The sequence below is a fragment of the Entelurus aequoreus genome, linkage group LG01 (assembly GCF_033978785.1).
Source record: "Entelurus aequoreus isolate RoL-2023_Sb linkage group LG01, RoL_Eaeq_v1.1, whole genome shotgun sequence".
NCBI classification, from domain to species: domain Eukaryota; kingdom Metazoa; phylum Chordata; class Actinopteri; order Syngnathiformes; family Syngnathidae; genus Entelurus; species Entelurus aequoreus.
In genome coordinates this window covers 32412466-32426347 of record NC_084731.1, presented here as the reverse complement: position 1 = coordinate 32426347, position 13882 = coordinate 32412466, and the positions used below count along the sequence as shown (strand labels likewise).

The 13882-nt window shown below is 38.3% G+C and overlaps 1 protein-coding gene across 5 annotated transcripts in view; it reads left to right on the top strand.

Moving 5' to 3' along the window:
* Nucleotides 1-13882, top strand: part of LOC133650695 (RNA-binding motif, single-stranded-interacting protein 2-like) — a 124299-nt gene that overhangs the window by 77851 nt on the left and 32566 nt on the right. For all 5 annotated transcript variants that reach the window (XM_062048273.1, XM_062048264.1, XM_062048257.1 and 2 more), the window contains exons 3-4: nucleotides 9161-9219; nucleotides 10750-10841. In XM_062048273.1, the coding sequence (XP_061904257.1) occupies nucleotides 9161-9219; nucleotides 10750-10841 (151 nt within the window). The remainder of the gene's footprint in view (nucleotides 1-9160; nucleotides 9220-10749; nucleotides 10842-13882) is intronic.

The following is a 13882-nucleotide window of genomic DNA, read 5'->3' as shown; positions in this document are numbered from 1 at the left end:
TATGATACACTTCAAGAAACTCTTCAAACTTAAAGTGTTTACAAAGTACAAAGAAGAAGAACCATGACAAACATTCTCAATTTATTTCATCCATCCATTCATTCATTCTTAAAGTAATCTTACTTATCTCATCATATGAAATATGACTTACTTCACCAATTATTATTATTAAATTATTTCTATTATTTATTTATTTATTTTTATTGTGATTACTTATGGAGTTTATTGTGAAAAAATTGTGAACAGGAAGTGAACAAAAAGTTTTGCAACTGTTATGTAAAGAAAAGGGGTAGGATTAAATAAGCTCTGCTTCTTCCTACTCCTTTTCGAACATGTTGAAAAGAAACTGGAAATTGTGATGTATCATGTTGTATGCTTGCATGTTCGAAATAAACTCAAACTCAAACGTAACTTAGGTACGAGGGCTCATTAGATTCCACACTCTCTCCTTTTTCTATTGTGGATCACGGATTTGTATTTTAAACCACCTCGGATACTATATCCTCTTGAAAATGAGAGTCGAGAATGTGAAATGGACATTCACAGTGACTTTTATCTCCACGACAATACATCGGTGAAGAACTTTAGCTACGCAGCTAACGTGATATCATCGTGCTTAAATGCAGATAGAAACAAAAGAAATAAGCCCCTCACTGGAAGGATAGACAGCAGATCAACAATACTACTATCAGGAGACACCGAACCAAACACTGGACCTGTAACTACACGGTTAATGCTGTGCCGCCTGTCGAAGCCTAGCAATGCTGTTGCTAACGACGCCATTGAAGCTAACTTAGCTACGGGACCTCGTCAGAGCTATGATAAAAACATTATCTCTCCACCTACGCCAGCTCTCATCTGCTCATCAACACCCATGCTCACCTGCGTTCCAGCGATCGACGGCGCGACGAAGGACTTCACCCGATCATCGATGCGGTCTGCGGCTAGCGTCGGACAGCGCGTCTGCTATCCTCAAAGTCCTCCTGGTTGTGTTGCTGCAGCCAGCCGCTAATACACCGATCCCACCTACAGCTTTCTTCTTTGCAGTCTCCAATGTTCATTAAACAAATTGCAAAAGATTCACCAACACAGATGTCCAGAATACTGTGGAATTTTGCAATGAAAACAGAGCTGTTTGTATTGATACAATGTGTCCGAATACTTCCGTTTCAACCATTGACGTCACGCGCAAACGTCATCATACATAGACGTTTTCAACCGGAAGTTTCGCTGGAAATTTAAAATTGCACTTTATAAGTTAACCCGGCCGTATTGGCATGTGTTGCAATGTTAAGATTTCATCATTGATATATAAACTATCAGACTGCGTGGTCGGTAGTAGTGGGTTTCAGTAGGCCTTTAAACAAAGTAACAGTGAAACTCAATGGAATAATCACTGAATGGAGAACTGGGGGTGGGATTAAATAAATGATCTTCTTCCCACTCCCTTTCAGGCAAAACTTGACAATCATGCTTACATACCGTACATTACCTTTTGCACTACATTAATTTATATTATTATGTGTTGTCAACTTTGTACTTTTTTTATGTCATTGCCTGAAATAAATAAATAAATGAAAAATGAAAATGAATGAAATGAGTCATGATTGGTTGAGATTAGGCCAATCAGAGGCAAGATAGGGTGGGTCATCGAACCAGAAAGGGAAATCACAACAGACATACCAAATGACAGCGAGAGAGTTGTAGAAGAGAAGAGCGATTTATATGTTAAAAAACTAGTGGAATATGGCAGAGGGATTCTCTTCTTTAGATTTTTCTTTTAGCGATGTAGACCACGTCCAGGAAACCCACAATGCGTCTACTTGGCCACATTTGGTCTGGATAAAACATTCATTTGAGTTGTTTACCATGTAAGCCCAAATCAAAACTGTTCTCGAGTTGCCAAGCCGGGCATATTTCGCACGAGAATTGCTGACAAAAATGTATTATTTGCACATTTATTTTACGTAGAAAGAATATTTTTCCATTTTATTTATGTTATGTAATTCTGTGCTACTTAATCAGTTTATTTTCTGTGCTGTTAATACCCGTCTTGAATAACTGGGTTAATAAAAGTACCACTGACTGTTTACAGTACAGTTGTCATTCACTTCAATTTCAGTGAATGTCGCTAAAAAATGTAATATCGTTATATGTATACTTTCCCCGAAAAATATATTGAGATATATATCGAATATCGAGTGTAAGTAAAAGTATATCGAGATATACTTTTTCGTCCATATCGCCCAGCCCTAGTCCAAGCAATCTTTTGTTGCATATATGATTCAAACACATTAAAACATTACTAACAAAATAAAATTGCTGTGGAAATTATTGTTATCCGTTAGATCTGAGAGTTCCTGCTAGTGACAACTACAAGCTCTATGATGTGAGCACATAGCATTCCCTCCCTTTACCCACAATCCCACGTCGCTAAACAAGCTGAAAGAACCATAGTTGCCCCTTAGCGCACGTGGGGCACTCATTGTATGGCCAACAGTCGAATTAGAGAAAGTATGAAAATTGGGACATCACAAGTGAAAATAGAAGAAACCAAATTATTTCAGAAATCTGACTAATATAGTGCATGGGTCCATCACATTGACAGACTTCCACAATTTGCTATTGTCTTATAGCAACTAATACCTCAGTGCCACAGTCTACCTGGTTTTGATGCGCCAGTGCTTCACAAAGAAGGCCTCCAATCCTGCCAGCCATTTTAAACGCAGCATGTGCGCAGTGTGTTGTCAAAGCCGTAGCAATCAAAGCGGAGCAGAAATCTGCGGTTGGTATGTGAAACACAGGAACTTGATTGTAAAAGCAGTTGGCTGACAGAGGAGCCATTGTGTGGCGTCAGAGATGTGGAGAGAGGGACGGACGCGAGTGGGAGGGCTTCTCTTGAAGGCGAAACATGAATGAGTTGGAAAAGAGTAGCATCGCCTGCTGGGAAAGAATGTCAAGCAGCTGTATGTGTGTCATGGCTGACTTTTAAGTGTGTGTGTGTGTGTGTGGCCTCAACAGCGTTTTAGGGCTTTTGTAGAGGCGCTGAGGTAAGTGGGAGGTCACACAAGCGCTGCCTTTAGACCTTTGAACTGATGCATGCTGTCCCCGACGGGGCAAACATGAATACATGAACACACTGCTTTTGTTTTTCTTTGTCGTACCTCAAACAAAGACAGTTATCAGATGCTGTCTATTTGTTGGGGATCATGTTTTTCCACTTAACTTTAGAACTGCAACTAACTACTATATCGATAGTCGACTAGTCATCAACAATCTTAGTCGAATAATCAAATTATGAAACCTACACCTTTTCAGTGGCACTAATTCAGCTTGAGATATTTTTAGGCATGTGCTAAGTAGGGATCTAACAATATGGCAATTTCATATAATGGTTATGGTGACCAAAATTATCACATTTAACATTATTATCGCCGTATTGTTGAATGTGCGTAAAAAGTACTTATACACACACTGAAATCTTTTGAACAATCTTAAATAACTGAAATATTTTTTTTTGTGTGTTTTGTGTTCCTTATGCTTCACTGACGCAGTTTTAGTACTTTATTTGTTTTAATGGCTAAGATTTTATTGTTTTAAATATTGGTTTGTACTGTAGCACTTCAAAATGTATTTCAATGAGAAATGCATAACAAATGCAATCTATTATTATTCATTATTTCTGGCGGACGTTGTGGCGTTCTACACTGTTCAGCGGTCCGTGAACGCACCAAACCACTTTCGTCTCGTATTCCTCTAATATAGAACAATCTTTCTATTCTAAGAGACCACAGTTTGTAGGGTCAATGTGCACAATTAAGTAGCTTAATTGCTTAGACAGCAATGTGTTTGTATAAATTTAGATTGGGGTATGTTGTTTCTTTATGACTTAGACTTAGACTTAGACTTCCTTTTTATTGTCATTCAAATTTGAACTTTACAGCACAGATAAGAACGACATTTCGTTACATAAACTCATGGTAGTGCAGGATAAAAAAGCAATAAGGCGCATATATAAATAAATAAATATATATAAATAATATATCAATATATATATAAACTAAATAAATATATATATAAACTAAATAAATATATATAAATATATATATAAATAAATAAATAGATTACTGTACAGATAAATATATTGCACTTTTCCACATGCGTCCACGTTTATGGATGTATGTTGTATTGTCTTTTTTATTCCAGCGAGTTAATCCATTTTGGGGGGAGTTGAGGGCATAATTTAATTATGATGCGTTCAAGAGTCTTACGGCTTGAGCGAAGAAGCTGTTACAGAACCTGGAGGTTCTACTTCGGAGGCTGCGGAACCTCTTTCTAGAGTCCAGCAGTGAAAACAGTCCTTGGTGGGAGGAGTCTTTGCAGATTTTCTGAGACGTTAATGTCTCTTGTTTTCATGTTAGCATTTCAGCTTGCGTGCTGGAACCAGTCATTCCGTGCAGTTATCAATCATGTTTTTTTTGATAATTTTCATTTAAAATGGTAATACTAACCGTTTTACCATGGTTATCAATTATACCCTTTATTGTTACATCCCTAGTGCCAACTAACAATAAAGATGGAAACATTGTTCAGAAATATTTATTCATACCGTAAATGTGCTGTTCATTACGCTGTTACATGAATACTAATAACTCTATTAAAGTTTTGTCCATTTTATAGCAAGGACGGGCAAAGTGCTGATAAAAAATTAGTAATCAATGTGTATGTAAACAGAGGACAGTCAAAATAGCAGCAATAAATACAAACAAAACAACACCAAAGCTTTCTTTTTTTGATGATGATGTGTTAAGAAAGCCGCACATATGTACTGTATATAGACAAAATTAGCTGGCAGAATTTGACTAAGAGCTTTTTTTTTTTACTCAACATCGTCTCACTGTAGTTAGTTAGCTAGCTTCAGGAATCCATCAGGAATACAAAACACATTAACGTCTTACAAACAACACGCGTTTTGCCTTTAACAATAAACACTCTAAAACCTTTACAAATTAAAACAGATAAAGAAAAACATATTTTAAAACTCAAATAATAGTAGAACAATATTTATAATGTTTGTTCTGCTAAGGAAAGTATATTATATAGGTGTGTTGCTAATTTTTTATACATGTTTTTATTTATTTTAAATAACACTTTGTTAAAATATTTTAAGGTATTAGTTTTTTTTTGAGCACATTTGACAATTCCGTGATAATTTATGATAACTGTGATATTTTGGTCACAATAAATGTGATATGATTTTTTTTTTTTTTTTAAATATTTCTAATTCACATAAACTTGCTGCAATGCCTCCATGTTTGTTTCGTGTTCTAACATTAGAGAAAGTCTGTATTGTTTATTATTGTTGTTTGGCACAGTTTATTCCCAACACGCTTAACGTTTTATTGAAGTACATCACAGATTAACACTTGGACATGTCCGAGAAGGAGTATGAAGAAGCGGAGCTAATTTACTGTTTTTGGCCAAATTGCAAGATTTTGTGCCATTCCCTCCCCTTGCGACAGACCCATGAGACTATTACACAAACATGCCACACTGAGGTGTCACGAGTCACATCCAAATCATCCCTCTCCCAAAATGAGGCGGGCGTGTAAGACCCAGCGGTGCACTCTCATGTGAGGGTGGAAAAAAAACCAGAGGGATGTGGTGGGAAGGAAGGCCAACTAGAGGGGTGAAGCATCAGGTTACAATCCGCCCAGACGCCATGTCGCCCAAACAGAGGAAAGACCAAGCCTCCTGTTTTGGCTAAATACATCAGTGAGGGAGAATCTATTATCCTGTAGTGTGGATGCACTCTTTCTTAGCCTCCTTATTTCTTAATGTTATGATTTCATTGTGAGAAATATGAACGATGCTTGTCAGTATACTGTGTCCTTTTTAACTACTAAATTGACATTATATATGCGGCGGTAGGAGCGTGGTCAATGACATCATATACTGTATATGACGTCATGAGAATTTAGATTTGCAATGATGCATATATTTTCTTTAAAAAGGCTAAACAAATGTTTTATGTATATTTAAAAAATATGTGTTATTATTTATTAATAATAACATATTGGTTCTTATATTATCAGAATCAGCTTTATTGGCCAGGTATGTTTAACACACAAGGAATTTGACTTGGTAGACTGTGCTCTTTTTCTTTAATGTAATTTCAATTGTTGCTGCTTATTGTAAAATGTAACACAGGCTACACTATATTGTGCCCTCCCTGAATGTTGCAATTTAGTTTGCCAAATATACACCGTAAACAGACCTTTGAATTAAAAATTTAAAAAATAACTTGAGGTAGAGCTGGGCGATTATATGATCGTGATCGTTGATCAATTGCTAGCATAGTTCCTCGACATCGGCCCTACCTTGGCTAAACAAATACGAAAAATTAAAGTTGATAATAAATTTGGAGAAACTATAATAGATAATATGAAAACTATTTTTCTTGATAAAGTAGACAAGATTGAAATATTACAAACTGTGAAGCAGTGTCCAAATAAGACATCAAACGATTATGTAGACATGAATGTGACATTTATAAAGAGTATCATATATTTAGTTATTGGACCATTTATATACATTTGTAATTTATCATTCATAAAAGGGATTTTTCCAGGCAGTATGAAAATTGCTAAAGTCATTTTACAAAGTCATTTTATAAAGTCATTTTACCACTTTACAAAGGTGGAAACAAACACGAGCACTCAAATTACAGACCAATATCACTGCTGCCACAGTTGTAAAAGATCTTAGAGAAATTGTTTGCTTTCAGGTTGAATACATTTATTAATAGATATATTTGAAGTAATAGTCAATATGGGTTTCATCTCAATCACTCAACAACAACAGCAATAATTGATTTGGTAGAAGAAATTTCAACTGCAATAGATAGAAAACAATATTTAGTAAGTATTTTTATAGACCTTCAAAAGCATTTGATAGTGCTTCATGAGTGGGTCAAAAGTTACTTAAAGGACAGAAAACAGTTTGTGGAAGTTAACAATTGGAAGTATGCCTTACATAATATTAGTTGTGGAGTACCACAAGGATCAGTCCATGGACTGTTTATTTGCTTTACAAATTAATAGAACTGAACATTTTAAAGTGAATCAATGGCTAAAAAATAAAAATAAAAATATTTATTTAAGAAGGTAGCTAAGGAAATGTAGTTTAGTAATTCGAACCCCCGAACAAAATATGAATGAGATGAAAGAGAATGAAGCAGGTATATTAAAGGCAGATAATAAAAAGTACACAAAATGTTTCAAGCTGCATTTGTGCATTCCAAACTGATTCGCAATAACTCTGTATTCTACACAACTGGCGAGTTTGTCCAGAACAATAGCAACCTTTATCTAAACAGTATCGGCCGGGGTACAAACATTATTTTCCTTCGGATTTAAAACTCTTTCCATCAATGTACAGAGCCTTATGAATGGGCTCCGAGACATTCCAAAGTTTTGTTTCCATGATTCTCCGTTCGAAAATGTATTTGAAAAAACGTTCCTGCCTTTCTTTCTTTGCTTCGGACCTGCATCTGCTCTGTTACATTCATGGTAGTAGGGTCATGTTCGTAGCGCAATCCAAGATTATTTTATTTTATTTTATTTAACATCAGCATAGCCATTAGAGACGTACATATTTGTAATCTGTGTCAATATTACAGTGGACATCACATACAGCAAAGCCAGGCTGTTAACTTGTAAGGAGCCGGAGATACCTAGTGTGACATCAGGTCAACCAGAAAAGCAAGACATTTATCTGCGCTTAAAGGAAATAAACGGGAGGCACACGGCATATGACCAAAAGTCGCATTAAAGAGAGCGCATGGACACTTGGACTTCACATGTAGGTGTTAAAATACAAAAAAAAACAAAGTATTTGAGAAATCAGACTAATTTAGTGCATAGAAACATAGTGAATGTACCAATACATTTGAGTTTACATGTAAAAGTAGTTTCCAAGTAAAATAAGAATGCATCAGTTATTTCAACACCCGTGGACCAACAATAATACTAGAAGTTATGAAGTTATCGTCAACTTACCAATGATGCATTTTTAATCGGTGGTTGTGTCCACAACTGGCTGCAGTAGTAGCAGGTGTTTTTCACAAAGCTTTATGGCGACGAGTAGTCATCATATTTGCAAAATAAACACATCCCCTGACATTTAGAAGTCATTTGGGAAATGTTTGGCTCTGTATTTTAGAGTTAGTTTGGTAGTTTGAGGTGGCTGTGTGTCCTGGAGGAAAGCACAGAAAAGGCCTGCAGGGGCTGTGCCCCTTGGCTGGCACAGTTGCATGGACGTGAGTGTTTGTCAAGTACACTGTAAATATGTTTCCCCTTTTTCTCTCAGCATCTCAGTCACATTACGACAATTTACGCAACATTCCGCATTTAGATTATGTTTTTAGCGAACATTGATTCCATCCGCAGTTCCGATTAAACGGAAATCTATGATTCTGTGTACTTCCGCGTACCCGGAAGAGGGGGCGGTAAAAGGTCGACTCCGATTGGCTATTTCGCCGTGTCTTTTTTTATGCTTTGCAGCGGCACCTGAATGAATGTTTCAGTGTATAGGTGTGGCAGCATGTGTTTTACCGTGGCAGTGCGCCACCATCAATTTCATGCAGGGGAATGCCTGAACCAAGAAATTACCTGTTCTATCTAATTACTATTGTGTGGATTTAAAAAGGTCACTTGAGAGTTCAGTCTGATGGTGACAATACCTACGAGCAAAGCTGTCTCTAATGCCATGACTGCACGAACACAAATGTTTTTAGAGGCATATTTTTCTATGCCTTTTGCCCTGCTTTTCCTCCACAAGCGTCCGGAAAACTCCGGATAGGGTTTTTAAAAACTTCAGTGTTTGTGTAAAAAGTGTGCATTTTTCAAAATATACATGTTTGTGTTGACATAGTCTTAGTGAAATGTGTGTGTCAAACACAAATACATCAAACAACTTGTCATCTGTCAAAAAACAGAAAAATCCTCCTCCATGAGGAAGGGTGGGAATAGACATATTGTCTGTGACGTAAAGACTGATGGTATGTGCTTGTAGTGTGAGGAAGTGTGCAACGCATGTGGAAGGAGCAGATTCCTTTTCATCTGTCACTGACAGGATGTTTTTTTTGTTCTCCTCAAAGGTATGGCAAGATTGTGTCAACCAAAGCCATCTTGGATAAAACCACCAACAAATGTAAAGGTGAGTGAGTTGACGAAGTGCATTTACTTTGATGCTTTACTTTCTCAGCTTCTGGCAAGTTTCAGCATTTTGCACATTACAGACACTTCAAGTCAAGGGAGGATTGTCATTTTAAGGAATTGAAAGAATGTGAACATAGCCTAGTGACTGTTAAACAGCAGCTCCTAAGTTACATAAACAGATGCAAAGTAATTGATGCACTAAATTTGCTCTTTGGGGAACCTCACTCTATCTATTTTTTAGGAGTCCAGCTAAAATATGATAATCCAATCCAATATCTCATAAAAGTCTCTTACATTTCTGCTACCATTTTTATTATATTTTCCTGTCGGCTTATTTTATGGCAGTCAAACGTTTTTATTTATTTTATTTTTATTTCAATAACAATATAATATTAATTATTACACACAAAACAAACATATGTCAAGATTACAGTATCTCATAAAGAACAATGTCACAATGGTGACAATAGTGACACTAGCAGCCAAATACGTAAGGAAAGTATTATATAACACATTAAAAAAGTGATAGATCTTCTTTATTTACATCAAATACACCAATTCACAATACTGTTAATTAAACATTTTTATTTTTGTGTTAGGCCACAGATTTAGATTTTCAGTACATTTCAGTAATTTGAAAAATGTATAAAAATGTACTTGTTGGAATTACGTTAGGGCTTTCTTTCTAAATCTACACCTTGTGCATGTTCATGTTATTGTTCACTAAAATCTTGATATGTCACACCACATGACGTTGCAGAAGCTCCGTCGTAAAAATTGCGAGCACAGGAAGTCGCATAGTCTTTGCGCATGCATGGACTGATCGTGTAGTGACATCACTATTTTCAGCTTTGTATATGAGAAAACAACCACTCAGAGCCAAGTCGTGTAAGTACTGTAGGTTGCTCCGTCACGCCGATGTTCTTCTCAGCCAGGAACTTTTGGATGCTCTGGGCATTGTGAGCAGCCACAAAATGGTCTGCCACAAGTCTCGCCTCTTCTTGCGCGCTTATTGAAACAAACACCGCAAACTGTCTTTGTCCATGTGTCTGTTAATCCTCAGGCCCTGTGGCAATAACTCGATGTCCCTCACATCGAAGAATGTGATCAACGTCCTGGAACTTTTCTGACAGACCTCATACTTTAACAAAAATGGTTGCTGAAATGTGAAACCTGTACTCACGGTTGAGAGACACTGCCCCCTTTTTTCAAGTTTAGTTTTTTTAAGTTAAGCCCTTTAAGACTTTTAGCCTACCGGTACATTGAAGTAGCTTAATGGACAGCAAAACCTCATCTCATGCTAACTACATAAGCTATAACATTCTTAGGTTCAATTATTTGTAAGTGATTAATGAGTCCCATCCCCACTGAGGAGCACAGGCTTACTGGCCCAGAATAAGTAAACATGTTTGGTTTAGATTTGTTGCATCTCTGGCTGCAGTCTTGATGCTATTGAGCTGCAACCATACTTGAAGTATGAAGAAGAATATGGAAGTGATCTGTTATTATATTTGTGTGTTTTTGACAGGCTATGGCTTTGTGGACTTTGACAGTCCATCAGCAGCTCAGAAAGCTGTTACAGCTCTGAAATCGAGTGGCGTCCAGGCACAGATGGCCAAAGTAAGATTTCATCTGCTTTTCATTTTAAAAAAACAACAACAATTCCACCACCACTTTAAAACATACTTTACGAATGTTGGGACTGTATCTTCAAAATGTACACGCTAACACCAGTGTGGTATTTCACAGTAGCACACGCCCCTTGCTGCCATGTCAAAGGTGCAGGATTGGTTGTCTTCATTTGTTTCCTCACAACCTCCTCTCTCATTTCCCCTCTTTGCTCGTGTATGTTGCTAACCTGCTGCTGTTGTTGTGCTTGTTCAGAGCTCTTTGTGCGGGCGTCTGCAGTCAAAGCAGCTCTTGTCGGCCCATTAAGCTGATCCCCCTGGCTCTCGGGCTCCCCATTGAGCGAGCCCAGAGGAGGGTGCCACTCCACGCACTGTCAATAGGGCACATACAATGGCTTGGCATTGTCCATCGTCTGGGCTCAAGGCCTGGGGCTGGCACCCGCACTTAATGCACTTCACCCCGTAGTCCCTCCCCTCACTGCGAGTCCGCTGCAATGTAACACCAGGGTATCCCTCCGCTCTGCCCCAGAAAACTGTAACCGATCCATCAGTGCAACCAAACCCTGACTTCACTGTACCTTCAGCACGCTATGTTGTGCATCTCGATACCAGACGAGTGCAACAGGACACCACGTTGTGACTCACCCAGACTGCCTGCACTCAGTCAGTGGTGTCGATAACCACAATGAAAGCCTAAATATACCCAGCTGGCGCCGAGCGAAGGGGTTACTTCAGGTCATAAGAACAGGTTGTAATGAATACGAGTATACTGGAGACAGGTGTGTATTTTTTCAAATCATATCCAGGCTACGGGGTTTACCAAAAGTTGACTATAAGACAAAAAATAATTGAGAACCACTGGGTTAAGTTTCGGTTAGTTGGAAACACTAAATTGTCTATTGGTATGAATGTGAGTGTGAATGGTTGTTTATAATATGTGACCAGTCCAGGGTGTACCCCGCCTTACACCTGACGGTAGCTGAGGAACAGATGACTAGATCGGGATTTCTTAGGGTTTTTTGTAAGAAATGTTGTCATTATTGGGTATTGTTTGCGGAATTTTAAGGGGGGAAAAATAATGAAATTTTTCAATAGGTCTGTAACAGCAAAATATTTAAAAACTCAGTGAAATCTTACAGATGCATTGTAAACTTCACTGTGGCTTGTTGTGTCTGATAATAGACCACACCTTAGACTAAATGTCCTGCACTCAGTCCCCTAATGGCTTTCCGTTGCCTCTCGGGTGAGACACGTGCTTAGACCCACGGCAACAATGGCACAATTAAAAATGAAAGTCTACTTACTTCCTTGCTCCTCCCTGCTCTAACTCAGGCCACAAGTGACTCGACACGCACACACACACACACAAATAAGCCAACCACAAAGCGACACACCCTAGCAGACACTCGCACTTACCTGTCACTCCTACACAAACCCGCATTCACACGCAAATTGGAGCGGCGCCAACCGCATTGTCTGCATCAGGTTCAATATTTGTGCGCCTGACATTCGCTCAGCCCATGAGTAAATAAAATATGAAAAGAGAAGTGATCTTTATTTGTTATGCTCCTCACACAGCCTTCAACAAAATGAAACTTTGCCAATGACCTCCAGCAGTCTGCCACCACGCGTTAGGTAATCTGCTTATAGCCGCGCCCGCAATGTGAAGAGAATCACCGGGAAAAAATATGCCTGTTCTCTGCCAGGTGTCTCTCGGCAGAGATCAGACGCTTCCCTTATCAGCCTTATAGATCACAATAACTGATAACACGTTTTGTTTTTTTTTGTCATCGTTTGAAAGCTAACACTTAGCCCATGCATTGCCACGAGTATTGTTCCTCAACCGGTAAAACCGCTAAAACATTACACTCACCCAGCAGCATAGAAATGTGAATAACATTTGAGCAGTGTTGGGACTAACGCGTTACAAAGTAACACGTTACTGTAACGCCGTTAGTTTCGGCGGTAACTAGTAATCTAACGCGTTATTTTTTATATTCAGTAACTCAGTTACCGTTACTACATGATGCATTACTGCGTTATTTTACGTTACTTTTTATGTAGTATTAGCTTGAAACAGAAGATCTGAGTGTGTTTTGTGGCAGCGCTACGGTGTCGTTCTTCTGAATCTCTTGTGTCACACGGAGGAGCCGCGCTGTGTGTGTGTCTGAGTGTGGGAAGGGAGGGAGGGGAGGGGTGCGCGCAGCAGCATTCGTGAGGGAGGGGCGGAGACAGAGAGAGCGAGAGAGTTGTTAACACGCATGCGTCGCCAGGCTCAGCTTTTTATCGATAGATGTATCAGATTTTATTTTTTATTATCTATAGCAGGGGTGTCAAAAGTGTGCCCCGGAGGCCATTTGCAGCCCACAGCTAATGTTTTAAAGGCCCACAGCACTTTCTAAAAATACTATTAAAATAAACAAAAACATAACAAAAGTGAAATAAAAAAGCTTAAAGGTGAAATGTAATTTAGAAAACGTTACAATGTTAACTAATAAAACAAAGCTGTTTTTTTTTCTTTCAAACTGTCATTCCTCAAAACATAATATTGAATCAAAATCAATGTTATTATGAATTATAGTACACACACTCTGTCAATTCTCTTATATATGTCAGGGTTGTCCCTGACAGTTTGATCAAGTTTTAGTTTTCCTCTGCGTTTGTCTTAGTTTCCTGTCTTTAGTTCCTGTCAGTGCTTTTATTTTGTCTTCATTTCCTGATTGTCTCCCTAAGTGCTTTGTCCCCTCAGCTGTGGCTGATTTGCACGTGGCCACACCTGGTGCCAGTCAGCCAGCTGCCTATTTAAACCTGTCCTGCCCTCCAGTCACTGCTGGATCATTGTCATTACTATACTTGTCACTTGTCACTTACCTTCTACCTATTTGTCGTTGTAGCTCCGTCTACTTTTGTCCACGCCGCTTTAGTCATAGTTCCTTCGTGTCACAGTAAGTGTTTTTGTTTTTTGTCCACAGTTAGCCTTTGTGCTATTTTAGTTTATAGCTTAGTTTGTTCTCCGCCTTGTGCGCGCCTTTT